The sequence below is a fragment of the Phlebotomus argentipes genome, unplaced genomic scaffold, assembly GCF_947086385.1.
Source record: "Phlebotomus argentipes unplaced genomic scaffold, Phlebotomus argentipes genome assembly scaffold_4, whole genome shotgun sequence".
Lineage (NCBI taxonomy): Eukaryota > Metazoa > Arthropoda > Insecta > Diptera > Psychodidae > Phlebotomus > Phlebotomus argentipes.
Window position 1 is genome coordinate 11,962,376 of NW_026776174.1, and position 14,930 is coordinate 11,977,305.

The 14,930-nt window shown below is 47.5% G+C and overlaps 4 protein-coding genes across 5 annotated transcripts; 2 read left to right on the top strand and 2 right to left on the bottom strand.

The window, feature by feature from the left end:
• The first annotated feature begins 47 nt into the window (after positions 1–47).
• LOC132258954 (receptor-mediated endocytosis protein 6 homolog) lies at positions 48–5,998 on the top strand. The gene is made up of 8 exons (XM_059756522.1): positions 48–270; positions 642–814; positions 882–1,477; positions 1,537–4,714; positions 4,828–5,399; positions 5,464–5,634; positions 5,697–5,793; positions 5,861–5,998. The coding sequence occupies exons 1-8, from the start codon at positions 246–248 to the stop codon at positions 5,993–5,995; spliced, it is 4,947 nt and encodes a 1,648-aa protein (XP_059612505.1). The 5' UTR covers positions 48–245; the 3' UTR covers positions 5,996–5,998.
• A 542-nt stretch (positions 5,999–6,540) lies between these two features.
• LOC132258965 (diphthine methyltransferase homolog) lies at positions 6,541–7,672 on the top strand. Its single transcript, XM_059756535.1, has 2 exons — positions 6,541–7,099; positions 7,193–7,672. Exons 1-2 carry the CDS (start codon positions 6,541–6,543, stop codon positions 7,666–7,668), a joined length of 1,035 nt encoding a protein of 344 aa, XP_059612518.1. The 3' UTR covers positions 7,669–7,672.
• On the bottom strand, positions 7,668–12,593 carry LOC132258962 (uncharacterized). 2 transcript variants are annotated; one of them, XM_059756533.1, is made up of 6 exons: positions 12,469–12,593; positions 12,133–12,290; positions 11,709–11,865; positions 11,002–11,649; positions 9,587–9,986; positions 7,668–8,671 (listed from the first exon to the last, which is right to left on the bottom strand). In XM_059756533.1, exons 1-6 carry the CDS (start codon positions 12,527–12,529, stop codon positions 8,491–8,493), a joined length of 1,605 nt encoding a protein of 534 aa, XP_059612516.1. In that variant the 5' UTR covers positions 12,530–12,593; the 3' UTR covers positions 7,668–8,490. The 2 variants fall into 2 exon arrangements, with proteins under 2 accessions (XP_059612516.1, XP_059612515.1); XM_059756532.1 differs by having other exon boundaries at positions 12,133–12,317.
• A 44-nt stretch (positions 12,594–12,637) lies between these two features.
• LOC132258960 (signal recognition particle subunit SRP72) lies at positions 12,638–14,924 on the bottom strand. The gene is made up of 3 exons (XM_059756530.1): positions 14,713–14,924; positions 12,914–14,642; positions 12,638–12,853 (listed from the first exon to the last, which is right to left on the bottom strand). Exons 1-3 carry the CDS (start codon positions 14,819–14,821, stop codon positions 12,727–12,729), a joined length of 1,965 nt encoding a protein of 654 aa, XP_059612513.1. The 5' UTR covers positions 14,822–14,924; the 3' UTR covers positions 12,638–12,726.
• Positions 14,925–14,930: the final 6 nt, after the last annotated feature.

Here is a 14,930-nt window from a genome sequence, read left to right on the forward strand (position 1 = left end):
CTTGCTTACAAGAGCTGTGATTCCTCCCCAATACGATGGCGGTTAAATTCTCCACGAGATGGCACTGCGAGTGTCAGAGTTCGGTTTTGCTCGGGGGAAAGTGGCCATTCGTCAATGAAGATCCGCGAGTGCTGAAGTTGATGTGCTCAGTGGAAAATATTTTGCAATTTCGCGGAGAAAGGTAGCACTGTGCGGGTCAAAGGGTGGTTTAAAGCGTAGCAGAGGTGGTGATAAACTGATGAGTGATGAAATTGAGGGAGAATTCGTGTGGTAAGTGTGGGAATTTCGGGTGGATTTCACCGTGTTGACAGACAGTGAGATTCGCCCCATCCATTTTTTTCACGTACACAGACTATTTACACACAATCTCCAGAGTGTTTCTTTTAGATCTCTCTAGCATAAATGCACTGTGCGATAAACTCCCGTGATTAGGCCACAATTCACTCCGCTAGAGTGTATTTTCGGGGGGTTTGAGTGCAAAGAGTGCTTCAATGAAGTAACCTTGTGTGAAATCTGCCCACTTTTCTTGGTAATTTCCTCAACTGTTTACTCACTATTTATAGCCACACTCGATGCCCTGTGCAGGAGGAAGAAACTCTCGCGAGCATCGCTGACTCACTTTCTTTCGCTCACTCTTCTAGACACACCGTCGCAGGCGCGATTCGCAATGGAGACTTCCGCGGGCGGCAATCTTCTGGAGGTGATCGATCTGGCGCACTCGCTGCGCCAGGAGCAGCTCTTCATATCCAAGGAGCAGAGCTTCTTTGTCCGCCTCAGTGAGACACTTCAGGAGAACACATCGGAAGTCGCCGAGGTGGGCAGAGCGGAAGCGCCCAAGGAAGTCTTTGTGCAATACTAATGTTAGTGAATTTCTTTTATAGCTCGCATGGATTTGTGCTCAGCATCGTCGGAACTTGAGTGACTTGATCGTGTCGAAGCCCGACACGGGTCCGGCGATGTGCTGCCAGAAGGCTAACGCACTGGAGAATGTGAAATTCGTGAGCGCGTACAAGGCGAAGGGCTTGAAGTATCAGCATGTTCTGGCTTACACGAATCTCTTCAATTACCTCCACAACTCGCCGTATCTCCTCGCCCAGTGCCTCACCATCGGTGATCAGCTCTCGCGCGACGTGCTGAGCGCCGATCAGACCAACATCATCACGCAGACCATTGTCAGTGGCCTCTATGGCAATGCCATCCATTCCAAAGACGTTGAGATGCTGCTGAAGCTGCTCAAGGAGCTGATAGACATTGAGATCGTACCCAGCGAGGCGCCGCGGAGGATGTTGAGGGCGGGCAGCTGCGCCTTTGCCAGGCTCTATCACTGTCTGCACGAGAGAGTCTTCTCGGCGAAGCTTTTCCTCACGGCGACTCTCCACGAGCCCATCATGAAAGTGCTGGTGGAGGACGAGTGCACACTGGAGATCGATCCTGCCAAGGCGTCAATCAATTATCCAGCCAAGGAGAGACTGAAGAGGTGAGTTTTCGTGACATTTTCTCTCTAAACACTGATTAACGGCGGTGTTTTTCTTGCAGATTCGGCAAGGAAGGCACGCCTGAGCATGAGGCGAAGATGAAAGAGTACATCAGAGACACGATCTCCTCGCTCAACATCCTTACCAACAAGTTCATTAAGTCCCTGTCGGCAAATTGGGTGCTCTTTCCGTCGACGCTGCGCTGGCTGGTACAGACGATGTGTCTGTCGCTGAAGCGCTCGAACCTCAGTGCCAAGGAGATGAATGCCATCCTCACGGACATGGTCTTCACGAACTTCATCTGTCCAGCCGTCGTGAGTCCCGATGTATTTGGTATCGCGGATGCGCCAATATCGCAGAATGCGCGCAACAATTTGATCGTCATTGGGCAAATTTTACAGAAGTTGGCGCTGATTGAGCATCAGCAGGTGGATGGGAAGTGGCAAGAGTTGTACGATAAGTTCGACAGGAATGCCATTGCTGGGCTGCTGACACAGCTGATGCCAAAGGATGAGTGTGACATTGGGATTGGGGTGATTGGCATGTCGCCACACAAGAGTGATTTATCGCGAGGGAGTGTTTTGGTGATGCAGCATGAGTTGAATGTGTTTGTGGACTACTTGCGCACGGTGCTCAGTCATGATGAATTGAACATTTCCGGTGAGGCGCGGCGGAAGCTGGGCGACATTCTCGAGCAGTTGCCGGACAAGTGGGAGACGATGATTAATGGCGATTCGCCGCAACAGAGCGCCAGTGCATCGTCGTCCAAGGGGATAATCAGCCTGAGGAGGAACATAGAGAGCAAATTGGCGAAGACAATGAGTCTGAATGTGAACACAGATGTGCCGGATGAAGCATCGGCGCTGGTGAATCACACCGGTGGTGGTCCGGAGGATTATGGGCATGTGTTGGTGATTCCCGTGGCGTTTGGCGATGAGAACAAGTTGGCGATGCTGACGGAAGAGGAGGTGCTAAACATGAATACGATCGCCAATGATATTGAGGAGCCGCTGCTGTCGGAAAAGAACATTGGCGACATGGACAGGCTGGGCGTGAACGAGGGCGCGGACATTGGGGATGAGGTGCATCGCAGTGATCATCCGAAACACTCACGCTACTCAATGTCTCACGATGATGCCTCCATTGGTAACACGTCGGACAATCTGGAAGCGGTAAGCGAGGCGCCAAGCAATCATTCAATGGCCAGCTCGCTAGAGCTGGAGGAGAACGACCAGAACGATAATCTCTCGGACATGGTGTCGGCGAATGTGTCTGGACGGGGAACACCGAACATTTCCGGCAGAGATACGCCATCGTCGCAGATAACTGAGGGTGAGAATCGTCCACCGCAGATTCCGACACCTCAGATGGCGAAGATTCTCAATAAGGCGCGCTCAGACATTGACGACAAGTTTTGCAAGTTCGAGATCAAGAAGCTGATCGAGGGCGATGAAACCATCTCCATTATATCGGACACTTGGAGCACAGATGTGCTGGCGAGCGACTCTGAAACCATCGGTGATACGGATCGTGATAGGAACTTCTCCACGCCGCTCATTCCATCGGCAGTCATTTTGCCGGGTGACAACAACTTCGATGTGTTGTCCAGCGCGGCTCGTCCGCAGATGAGGCAAAATCTGGATGAGACACAGTCGGAATCCGCGTGGAGCATGGACGTGCTGGCCAGTGATTCAGAGAAGATGACGGAGATTGACACGGATGACAATCAGAGCATTGCCGCCAAGTCTGACACGACGGATGCTGGGAGATCTGAGGCTGGAGATCAGTTCCGCGAGGGTGAGAACAGGGCGCCGGATTCGCCGTTCTTCGCTCCGCGCGTCAGACAGATGGATTCTCCGAGTCACGGGCCGAAAGTGCAGGAGTCCGTCTTCTTCAGCGGCACCGGGAGATCGACAGAGGCTGTGAATGGTGAGGATTACGGCGTCCGCATGGCGAGTACAAAAGTGCAGAGGGACCAAAATCGGAATCACTTCTTGTCGTCGTGCCTAGAGAATAGTGGAGCCGTTGGAGGCTCTTCTAATGGCTCAACAAACGCCCACAAGAGCTTTCTGAATCATCGCTCGCGGCCTATAAGGCAGAACTCTTCGGAGAGCAACACAAGTTCCAATTTCGATCAGGATCTGGGCAATGGGAAGATCCATGATTTCGGGTATAGGAAACCAGTGAAGGAGTATGTTGACTCAATCACGCCGCTCAGTGTCTTCAAGTCCTCGACAGATGATATTCTGGATCGCTTCAATGAGGAGCAAGATCACACAAATCAGAGGGATAACGCAGATTACAGCTATTCGGCCTACCATGGCGAGTATCGCAGCTCGGATGAGGCTGTCGTGAAGACGGACATCAACATTGTGAATCCCTTTTGCACTGGAAATGGTCAGACGTGTGAGAACAATGGTTTCGAGGACAATTTCAGCGATGAACTCGTGGAGCACAGGCGACTTTCGTCGGAGCAAAGGCATGCGGGCTTCGATGGGAGGCGTAATGGGATGATTGACATCAATCCGAAGAGGCGCACGTGCTATACTTACGAGAATCATGAAATTATCCGCGCGACGCAGAGTCTCAGGCTGTCGGAGGATCAGGAGATTAGTGTTGAGGTGATCAGCGAAGAGAAGTTCACTGATGCTTCAGTCGGAGGGATCCAGAAGACGCAGTCACTGAATCTAACCAATGGCAATTGCCTTCCGAATGGTACAATCACGAAGTCTGGCAAGTTCACGGGTGCAATTCCCAAGAGCATCAGCTTCGATGCATCGGCGGACAAGAGGAATCTGCAGGTGCGCGTGAATAGTTCGGGTTTCTTCAACAAAATCAAGCGTGGCTTCAAGAATCGGCGCAGTCAGAAGATGCGCAATGGACAGGATGACTTCCTCAGTGATCACGCGCATCACGATGACGATCTCATCACCCAGGCGGACGGAAGCGAGAGCGGTGAGTGTCGTCAGTCGGAATTCCTTGAGACAACTGAGGACATCCTGGCCAAGTATCGCCGCAAAGCCTCTTCGAGCAGCGACGCGACCAATTCCGACTCCACCGGGAGTCACTCGAGCTCCAGCAAGAGCAAGAGCTCTCACTCGGATCTCGAGAATAGACTGTCGAAAGTGATACTCAACCGCAATGGTGATGCCTTCTTCCATTTCGCGAATGCCAAGAGGAAGCTGAGGGTGGTTTTGTCATCAGCTGATCTCCACACGGCCGACTTCAAGCACACTTCGGTGAGTAAATGCAGGAAAATGAATAATTTATTAACTGTGTGAAAGCGGCAGAAGAACACATCATTGACCCAAATATTTTTAGCATAATTAATGAAGTGTTTTATGCTTTGCAGTGCGGAAAATCATCCCCGATCGTCATTTACTTACAAATCCAACTCGCTCAGGCGCTGAATTTGAACAATCTACAGCAAATAGCCTTCGTGTCGGAGGCCATGCGCTGCCTCTCGGAGATGGACGTGGGGCAGCACCGCAAGTTGGTGGAGGAATTGCAGGAGGATTTGATAAAGCGACAATCGTACTTGCAATATCTCGTGCGATTCCGGCAGAATCTCCTGTCGGCGGTAGAGAGTCAGGATCGCGTAAAGGAGCGACTGAGGAATGAACGAGTCGTGTGCAATCGACACCTGGTGAAGACGCTGATCAACATGTTCCTGGACAAGCGGGAGGTGCTGATTGAGCAGCTGCAGTGTGACTTTGCCGAGTTGACGGTTGTTGATGAGAAAATTGACCTGTTGGATGAATTTATCAGCAAACTGATGGACGAATTGAGTGCCAACACCAATTCCGTTGGCATGAATGACTGGCAATTGGCAGAGGCGCGCGTTTGCATTGAGAGAATCCTCCTGCAGAGACTCTATCGCCAAGTGATGTTCCCCAATGACGATGGTGACATATCGAGAGATCAGTGAGTCAAATCAATTGCGTTCCATTATGAGAGTTTCTTTTCAATTCTGTGCGCTTGATTGCAGAGTGTTGCGCGAGCACATCAGGAAGCTGTCGAGAGTGATAACGCCAGCACATGAGAAACTTCGCATTCCACAGGAGTATCTGATTGAGGCGCCATGGCCTTTCGCGCAGCAGCAAATAGCCCACATTTCTGCCTACAAGACGCCCATGGAGAAAGTGCAGTGCGTCGTGAGGTGATTATCAATTTGTTTTTCCACTGCGAGAGGCATTTAATTCGGATGTGGTTGTTTTTTAGGTGCATCACGAGCATAATGAATCTTCTGTCAATGGCATCGGATCGAGTGCCTTCAGCTGATGACTTGACGCCTGTGTTAATTTACGTTATCATTAAGGTAAATTCTGCTAATTAACGTGGATTCTGAGTCTGTTTCTTATCACAGTTCTCAATGTGAATTTCAGGCGAATCCCCCTTATCTGCTGTCGACTCTGCAGTACGTGAACTGCTTCATTGGTGATAAATTGGAGGGTGAAAATCAATACTGGTGGACACAGTTCTGCTCAGCTGTTACTTACATCAAGACTCTAGACTATTGAATGTGTTAATCTAATATTTCTACTGTAGCATTAAGCATAATTTACCATTCTGTAATCTGGGATTTCTCTTCTGCTGCTTAGGAATAATACTTGTATAATGCTAATGAAAAGCCCCCAAAACTAAAGACACAATAAAGGCGAAATTAATTTATTTTTCTATTTATATGTAAAAGTAGTGAATATATTTTATATACAAGTGTAGGAGTTGAGTGAGAAGAGATTAGGGATGTAAAAGGGATGAAGTGTAATAATAGATTGGCTACAGGTGCTCTAAAACCTTATGTATACATTCAGATGGAGAAATTTACTTTTACTTTAAGTGAAAATGTATAACAGATTATTGTAGAGATATTTCGAATGTAAATAAAACAAATATATTGTGGTCATAGCATCTTTAAGACCTTTTAATCCCTTTAATCTTTAAATGCCCGATCAGCTGATTCGTACCACAATTGTTGGAGTGACACAGGCAGTTCGGCCGGGTTGATGTTTGGTAAACAAAAACAAGTATGAAGGTTAGAGTTTGTTAGTGCGTGTTTTCCACGATGTCTGTTGAAAATCTCCACAGCGTGCGCACAAAATACTTTGCCGACTCTGTGGAATGGTGTCTCCATCCGCAGCACCTTGAGACGTTCGCCTGTGCCACTTATCAGCTCGAGGAGGGTGCTTCCGGACCGGCCAAGAGAAAAGGGTCGATTTCCATTTTCAATTTCACATGGGATGAGGAAGGATCGAATTTGCAGAAGTTGTTTGAGAGGGAAACTGATGGTATTTTGGACCAGAAGTGGCTGAAGAACACCTCAAAGCCTCTCCTGGCGTCAGTCACGTCATCGGGAGACGCTGTCTTGTACGCCTGGCGAGAGGGACAGCTGGAAGTTGTCTCATCTCTCAGGGTCAACCCACGAGATGAGGAGAACATCGCTCTGTCTCTGGACTGGAGTGCAGAGAAACAAAAAATACTCGTTAGCGACTCAAAAGGATCAATTTCACTGCTTGATTTGACCAATTCAACCTCATTTACTGCCCTCAATCGATGGAAAGCGCACACTTTTGAGGCCTGGACGTGTTGCTTTGACAAGAACAACCCAGACATTGTGCTGACTGGTAAGAAAAGCCTTTCAGACGCTATTCTGCATAAAATGACACCTTTTGTGGCGTCCAAGTTGCATTATTCTGTACTTTATGTCCATATTTTAGGCGGAGATGATTCTGTGTGCAGAATTTACGATCTCAGGGACTTATCAAAGGAGAAACTCACAATTCGCTCCCATGAAGCGGGCGTCACATCCTTCCTGACCCTCGAGAGACACTCTAATATCTTCTGCACAGGAAGCTATGATGAACATCTGAGATTCTTCGACATGAGATCACCAAAAAACCCTCTCGATCGACTGAATCTGAAGGGCGGCATTTGGCGCATCAAATCCAATCCGCGCGATGAAGAATTGCTCCTGTGCGCTTGCATGTATCACAATTTCACCGTGTGCAGATTGTCCTTCGAGGAGTCCAAAGTTTCCCCCTCAATCGAGGCGACTTTCAACGGGAAGCACAAAAGCATCTGCTATGGCGCCGATTGGAGTCCGCTGAAGACGTCCAAAGATGATCGGCACTTCTTCGCGAGCTGTTCCTTCTACGATAACCTCTTGAGCGTGAATTCATACGCGAAGAGCTAGTGTTAAACCGTTTATTGGGATATTTGATAGGTCAAATGTTTCACTTTTGTAGAAAGATGCCTTTTTCTCTTGAATAATAAGAGCAGAAATTGTGTGAATCCTAAAAGGTGTGTGGTTAAATTCTCTCCTCCAAACATTATCCTAGAAATATGATCTATTTCGAGTGATACAATGTTATACGCTAAATAATTATGACTAATCTTGTTACAATAAATTCACTGAAATTCCTAATTATAGTTAGCTTTCCAATCCTTTTTCACGCGCATCTCCACATGAATGTCAACATCGCCTTCACACCGCGATTTGAGAATATAAATGGAATTTATATCACACGATCACACAATCTGTCCGTGGAAAAAAACCCGACTAAATAACTAATAAAAAATAATAATATTTATCCATCTCTTTATGATACACTTAAAATTATATAATTACACTCAAAATTAAATCACAAGTTTCAACTTCATCCTCTCGACTCAATAAATCTTTATCTTGGGTAATGAATTTTGTTGTTGCTATTTTTATAATTCTGCAATGATGGAAAAGGTCCAACAATTATTTGTTTCACTATACAAAGTCTGCAATAAATATTTTATTCTTCATTTGCCGTCTTAATTGACTTCCAATCCTTTTTGCAATGCTTTAAATACTACGGATTTTTCCTTTTCTGTACTTTTTCTGTCCATCTGAAATGTTCCTCAATACTTTTCATAGCACGCATTATCATGTTTTAATATCAAATAGATTTTTCTCTCTCTCTCCTTTTCTCACTTTCTGGATTTCTTCTCTACATGAAAGACACATTCTCTGCTCAACTGCACTTTACGTCATCGATCCGTAGTCCAGGGACGAATCGCCTGTTAAATGGGACGGACCTGGATTTGGGGCACGCCACCGGCAGGCCTCGCGAATGCTGTCCAAGAGCCTCTGCTGGAAAGTCTTGTACTCCATGTCAACAGATTGCGTCTCGCCAAAGTTAAAGTCCGCCACTTCGACGATGGTTCTGCCGAGGAAAGTCAGATGAAACACTTATAAGGAAAAATTCAAACTTAGTACACTGCGACAGAGATGAGAAATAGTTTCGCTTTTTTCTGTTCTGTCAACATGACTCTTCTTCCGCACTCAATGATCGCTGCGAGCACTCTTATCTTGACCGGCTTCTTCGTCACGAAGTACCAAAATGAAATTAAGATTGCTTCCTTGGCTGGTGAATTGAAGAACATCTCCATTCCGCGATTTTACGTGAGTTTCCTGATTCCCAACCCAGAAAAGTAGTTTAAACCGTGATTTTTCCAGTATGGTCAGCAGCAATATAAGGCAGAGGATAAGAATCTGGCCAAACTCCCTTGCAGCGCATCTTTCCCGGGTTACAAAATCAACTTGGCACAAGACACTCTCGGCGGACGTGTTTTGTCAACATCTGGCGTCTTACTAGACAACCAGTTGTGGCTCTTTTCAACCCTGAACAAATTACTCGGCTTAGATTGCTGCCTAAAGAACAGGATTCTCAAGCACAGAGTCCCGCCTGTCGGAGATTGCGTGCCTTTTCGCGGCACCAAAGCATCCTTCGTTATTAAAATCCACGGATTTGCTCACTTACAAGCGGTGTCTCTTGAGCATATTCATCCCTCAGAATCGCCCAGAGGTGAAATCTCCTCCGCACCGAAGGATTTCACAGTCACAGGCATTTCTCTAGATGGATATCATGTATTCTTAGACGCCTTCACGTACGTTCTTCCAGGAAAAAGCCGTCAAGTATTCGAGTTCTCCCAGGTCACTGTTCAGACCTTCGACACCGTGAAAATCAGCTTTGACTCAAATCACGGAAATCCCGACTTCACTTGTGTGTATCGCATTGGAATTCACGGAATTCTCGACCCATGAATTCAGTTCTCAATTAAACATGCGTTAAACTCACCGCTTTTTGTTCTGAATGTAGTAGGCGAAGCCAAAGATGACTGCAATCACGGCGAGCAGCGTGAACGCCACTGGCACGACGATCACGGACAGCTGCGACTGCTTCTTCACCTCGTAAATGTTCACCGCCACCTGGTTGATGGTCTTTGTGACGTCGTTCTTGATGATCACGAGCAGCGTGTAGGGCTGCGCCTGCGACAGGAAGTGCGTCACGTCGAAGTCGCACGCGTCTGTGGGCAGCCAGCCAATGCACGTCTCGTTGCCCGTGATGTTGTAAGGGCCATTGTGCACCTTGATGCAGTGCTGGAACGGCGGCGATCCGGAACACTTCACCTTCAGCGAAAGTAAGTCTCCCTGGTGCAGCCAGTTGTTGCCGGTGATCGTCACGTTGGCGATGGAGTCTGCAGAGCGAGAGAAATTATTCGCACTCCAATTGTGGTGAGATAATTTTATGGTGTTTAGCAAGAGAGTGTTAATATTTTAAACACCTGGCGAATGTCTCACGCTAAAGAGATCTGAACCGAACTGATTTCAACGGCTGCAAATTTTCACGCCCTATCAATACGATAAGGACGCATATGTGGTCAGAAATATAAGTCTTTCTCTACTCTGAAAGCTTCTGATCTAAAGCTTTACCATATTTAACTTATTTGTCTTTAGGAAATAGATGCAATTATCTCATGGAAGGACATTTTTTGCTCAGAAATAATGTCTTGTGCTTGTTTTTACGCTATTTTAAAGATCTTTTGGGCTCATAAAACTTTATTATTATTATTTATTCAATTTAATTAGGTGCTTGTTTTCATTTCGCACCAAACTTTAACTTTAACAGTGCTATAATTAAAATTAATTTTCGAGATATTTCATTAGTAGATATACTTCCTTCAGTAAAAACCATGATTTTTAGTCCGAATTGAACCCAACAGAAACAGTAAAACGAAATATTTATCAAAAATTATAGATTATTAAATAGATTAGATAATAAATTAAGAGCAAAATGACTTTTGTGGCTGTTTTACTGTTCAAAATGTTTTTCTATATTATTTCTGTTCGGTTTAGACCTTCAATTAACACTTTTATCCACCAATATTGTCTCATTAAACAAAGCGCGTGGATGGAAAAACACCTGAACTGAGCCATACTGCGCAGCAACTTTCTTCTTCACTTGAGCCGATTGTATTTATGAATTTAAATGCTCATTTAATTTGCAAATAACATGCTTTATGCCTTCCAATGCATCTTCCCAGCACGCCAATCTTGCACAGCAACTCAATTTCTTTCTGGATATTCAATTGTGAGCAATTAAAGAGAATTAATTCCAGTAGTTAGAGACACTTTTTGCAAAGGATCTCTCGTGAAATTGAGCCATCATGTGACATTGCTGCCGATTTGCCTCGTAATGATGACAATACTCACGCTTCACGGTGATGGAGCGACTGAAGTATCCGTACGTCTTCCTGGGATCCGGAGCCACCATTGATTTGTTGAAGCACACGAAGGGCTGGTCGATTGGATCTTTCTTCTCTGGGACAGTAGGAATCATCGCGTCGAGTGCTTCGGTGGCGTTTTCGCGGGTGATTTCCTGGCCGGATGGCTCGATTTCCACGTCCTCGGAAGCCTTCGCCACATCGCGCTTCACGGGCGGCGCCTTGGTGGTCGTGGTGGAAGTCGACGTGGTCGTCGAGGGGGTGGTTGTGGTGGAAGTTGTCGGGGTGGTCGTGGTGGTCGTGGAAGTGGTCGTGGTGGTTGTGGTGGTCGTCGTGGTGCTGGTAGTTGTGGTAGTCGGCTCGGGGATCTTCTCATATGACGCCACGACCAGCGCCTCGATGTTGTACTTCTGATTCTCCGTCTTGTACTGATTGAAGAGCGTGTAGTTCTCCGTGAAGCCGACATAGGCGCAATCGATGAACCAGAATGTTTGCACATATGTTGCATTTTGCTTCAACAGCGCCATGTCGCTCTCCTTCAGCCTTATCGTGTGATCCACCTGCAGTTCGCTCGCCACGAACTCGTTCTCTCGCACTGTGCCATTCTGTGATAACTCCAGGTCGCCATTCAGCAGAGCTGCAACAAAGAGATTGATAAGAACGAAGACTGAAGAGTTGTGCAATGTAAATGCTCACCGGTGATGTTGAAATTCATCCGGACAGACGAGATGGGAACGTAGAGCACAAGCTCCCACTTCTGCACCTCCAGCTGCACTTCGTACGTCCCTGGAGGATAACGATCGCTCGGATAAGCGGCGGTCCATTCGAAGTGCGGCGCGGAGGATTTGATGCCCTGCAGAGAGACGAATTCATCAAGTCAGCGCTGCGTGGACTCAATTTGTGTGCATATTAATCAAAACACGAGCGTTCGGGCCATTGTAAAACAGTTAAAGAGTGCCAACAAAGTGGCACACAAAGTGCAAAACGAGTTTGGAGGCGCTCAGAAATCCTAATACGCCATTTCAGAGCCGCTCTCACATTGTTTAGCATCCATTCTCTTATCGCGGAAGCCACTGATAGTGGCGAGACGCCCATCTTCGGCAAGGGCGGAGTGACTCACATTTGATATGTGGCTGGGAATCGCATTGTCCATCCAGTAAACTTTGTAATCATCCTTCACCAGCTTTCCATCTGTGTACAAATCCGCCTGGAAAGTGACTTCTGAGCCCAGAACAGCGGGCGTATTGGATGATATCTTTATCTCATAGTTCCTATAAGCTGCAAAGAGAGATTCAAGAGAAACGCCTTTGGGTTATTCCCACAATTCCCGGAAAGTCACTCCGCATTGCAGTTTCGAGAGAAAGGAAATGAAACATTGCAAGATTTCCCACAATTTGTCACACTTCCCTCGCGAAAATACACCATCCACAGACACTATTTCACGCCCCGAACTCACCTTTGCATACAACAATTAGCGATATTAGAGTAAACAGAGTAAAAAAATAATTATTTTGCATTTTTCAACAATATCAACTCTGCCTATATTTTGATTCTCTTCGACTGAGGGGAATTTCTGGGGCAATTCGATGGATCGGCATGACATTGACTGGCAGCGCCAGTGGACATTGCAGAAAACACATTCGCGCTCAATTCAAAATGTATAATTGCGGTAAGAATGGGGGTAAGAAATTACAATTCGCAAGAGAAATCGCCTCTAGTGACGTCCCTTCTTCTTCTTCTGGTGACCCTTTCTCTGCTGCTGACGCGGTCCAGGCGTTGGCTCTTGATACACCGCAGGACTCGGGTTATTCTTATTCAAATTAGCTGCCTTTGTCATATCGCTGAAAAATAATAAGTGAAATTAGCATATTCGTGGCAAAAAATGTTCAATTTCAACTCACTATTGGTCAGCCGCTCCTGATGACGTTCCCTGAGAGCCTTTCATCACCTCCTTAACGCGGCGATCCCTCTTCTTCCTGTAGCCCGTTCTCTCGTAGCGCGGCAGCCACCTTTCCGGATCAGGCGCCACGTTCGGGTCGTAATTCTTGGGCAGCTTTCCTTTCCTCTTCTTCTGTCGCCTCTTCTTCACCTTCTGCACGCTGTCCGACGTACCTGGCGACTGATCAGACTTGATGGCCGTCTTCTTCACGGCCTTCGTGCTCATCATCCAGTTCGTGGCCTCCAGATGATCAATCTCCGTGGCAGTGGTCAGCGTTTCCAGTGTCGGCAGCTTTCGACTGGCTTCCTGTGCCTTGGCAGGATTGAATTGTGCATAGGCGATCACCAGCTGCGCTAGAATCTTCATGTCAGTGGGATTCGTGCGGAATAACTCCTCGAGACTGCTGGCAGCCGTTTCAGCTTCGCCACCGCGCAGATGAAAGTCCGCAGCTTGTCTCCACATGTCCGACAAGTCCCCGACATTCCCCTTGTTCTTCTTGTACCATTCAACGGCGTTCTTCAACACCTCCGAGGCGCCTTGCTTGTTATCCATGCCCAGCAGGAGGGACACAAGTGCTGACACGACCCCAGGTCGATATTTTGCCTCGCCCAGAGACTGGAGCACCTCCACGGCGCCCTTCTTGTTCCCATTCACCAACTGCAGCTGCACAATGGCGAATTTCAGTGACAAATCCTCCTGCGGATGCTTCTTGCTGTACTTCTCCAGTCCCTCGATCGCCTCTTTGTACTTCTTCTCGCGACTCAGCTGGCTCGCGCGGATCAGAGTGGTGTGGAACTCCAAATCCGGATACTTCTGGATTAGCTTCGAGCACTGCTGCTGACACTGATCCGCCTGGTTGGTGTAGAAGGCCAACAAACAGTTGTTGAAGGCGATGTTCTTCTTCTGGCGCAGCGTCAGCTTGTGCTCACAAGCGTCCGACATCGCCGATCGCATCTTCTTCTTGGAGTCGAACATGTTCTGGTCCTTGTTTATCGCCACCATGTTATTGCTGGCCACAGCAATCAGTGCGGCGTCGTTCTTCTTGTTCTTCAGCGCGTCCACGTAAATTGCCGCAGCTTCCTTCGTCTTCCCCTGCATCTGCAGGCAGTACGCCAGCTGGATCTTGATGATGGCCACCTCGTCCTCGATATCCTCCTCCGTCGCGCCGTCCTCCTCCAAGTACTCGCGGCACAGCTTCTCGCTCGATCGTAGCTTCTTCTCAGCCTCCGGGAACTTCTTCTTGCCAGCGATCAGACACGCTCTGTTGTAGCTCAGCTCGTACGTGTCTTCGCGGAAGTCGGGGATCTCCTTCTGAGAGCCCTCAATTGCCAGATTGGCCGCCACTGCGCTCATGTTCGTCAATCTCTCGTCGTCATAGTCGTCGTGAGTGTTCTTCACGAGATCCTTGTACGCGTCGAAGCATTCCTCAAATCGTTCCAGTCTGTACAGCACTTGAGCCCTCAACTCTTTGAGATTTGGCGGAAGCTCCTCTGCACCGACGGAGTCAATCGTCTTCAGGGCATTCTCTGGCTGATTCAATCTGTACTCGCAGTACGCCTTCTCGAAGACGAAATCCTTCAGATCCGGAGACTTGTTGAGGAAGGACAGCGCCTCCTGGAACTTCGACAGCTGGATGAAGGATACCAGCTTGCACTGCTGCGCCTTCACTTCATTCGGAGCCACACTCAAGACTGCAAGGAAGCAGGAAAAACAGGGATTTCTCATCGAATTTCCTCAACATATTGAGGTTAAAGCACTCACTCTTGTTGGCAGCTTTTATAGCCTTCTCGAACTCACTATTCAGCCCGTGCTTATTCAAATCATTGTACAACGTTTTGATGTTCGTCTCTTTCTGCCCCTGTTTCGACATTTTTTCTCGCTGTGGCAATGATTTTTCACCCCGAAAAACAGCTTTTCGTGAAAATCGTGCAACTTTGCTGACACCGTGTAAATATCTACTTCCGACACCAGTCGCGCAA

Coding starts and splice junctions, on each gene's coding strand:
- LOC132258954 (XM_059756522.1), top strand. CDS start 246: ATGAAATTGAGGGAGAATTCGTGTG. Junction 815..881: donor ACACATCGGAAGTCGCCGAG/GTGGGCAGAGCG, acceptor TTTCTTTTATAG/CTCGCATGGATTTGTGCTCA. Junction 1,478..1,536: donor GCCAAGGAGAGACTGAAGAG/GTGAGTTTTCGT, acceptor TTTTTCTTGCAG/ATTCGGCAAGGAAGGCACGC.
- LOC132258965 (XM_059756535.1), top strand. CDS start 6,541: ATGTCTGTTGAAAATCTCCACAGCGTGCGCACAAAATACTTTGCCGAC. Junction 7,100..7,192: donor CCCAGACATTGTGCTGACTG/GTAAGAAAAGCC, acceptor TCCATATTTTAG/GCGGAGATGATTCTGTGTGC.
- LOC132258962 (XM_059756532.1), bottom strand. CDS start 12,529: ATGCAAAATAATTATTTTTTTACTCTGTTTACTCTAATATCGCTAATT. Junction 11,866..12,132: donor TTCCCAGCCACATATCAAAT/GTGAGTCACTCC, acceptor GTCTCTCTGCAG/GGCATCAAATCCTCCGCGCC. Junction 9,987..11,001: donor TCGCTCCATCACCGTGAAGC/GTGAGTATTGTC, acceptor CTCGCTCTGCAG/ACTCCATCGCCAACGTGACG.
- LOC132258960 (XM_059756530.1), bottom strand. CDS start 14,821: ATGTCGAAACAGGGGCAGAAAGAGACGAACATCAAAACGTTGTACAAT. Junction 14,643..14,712: donor TATAAAAGCTGCCAACAAGA/GTGAGTGCTTTA, acceptor GCTTCCTTGCAG/TCTTGAGTGTGGCTCCGAAT. Junction 12,854..12,913: donor TCAGGAGCGGCTGACCAATA/GTGAGTTGAAAT, acceptor ATTATTTTTCAG/CGATATGACAAAGGCAGCTA.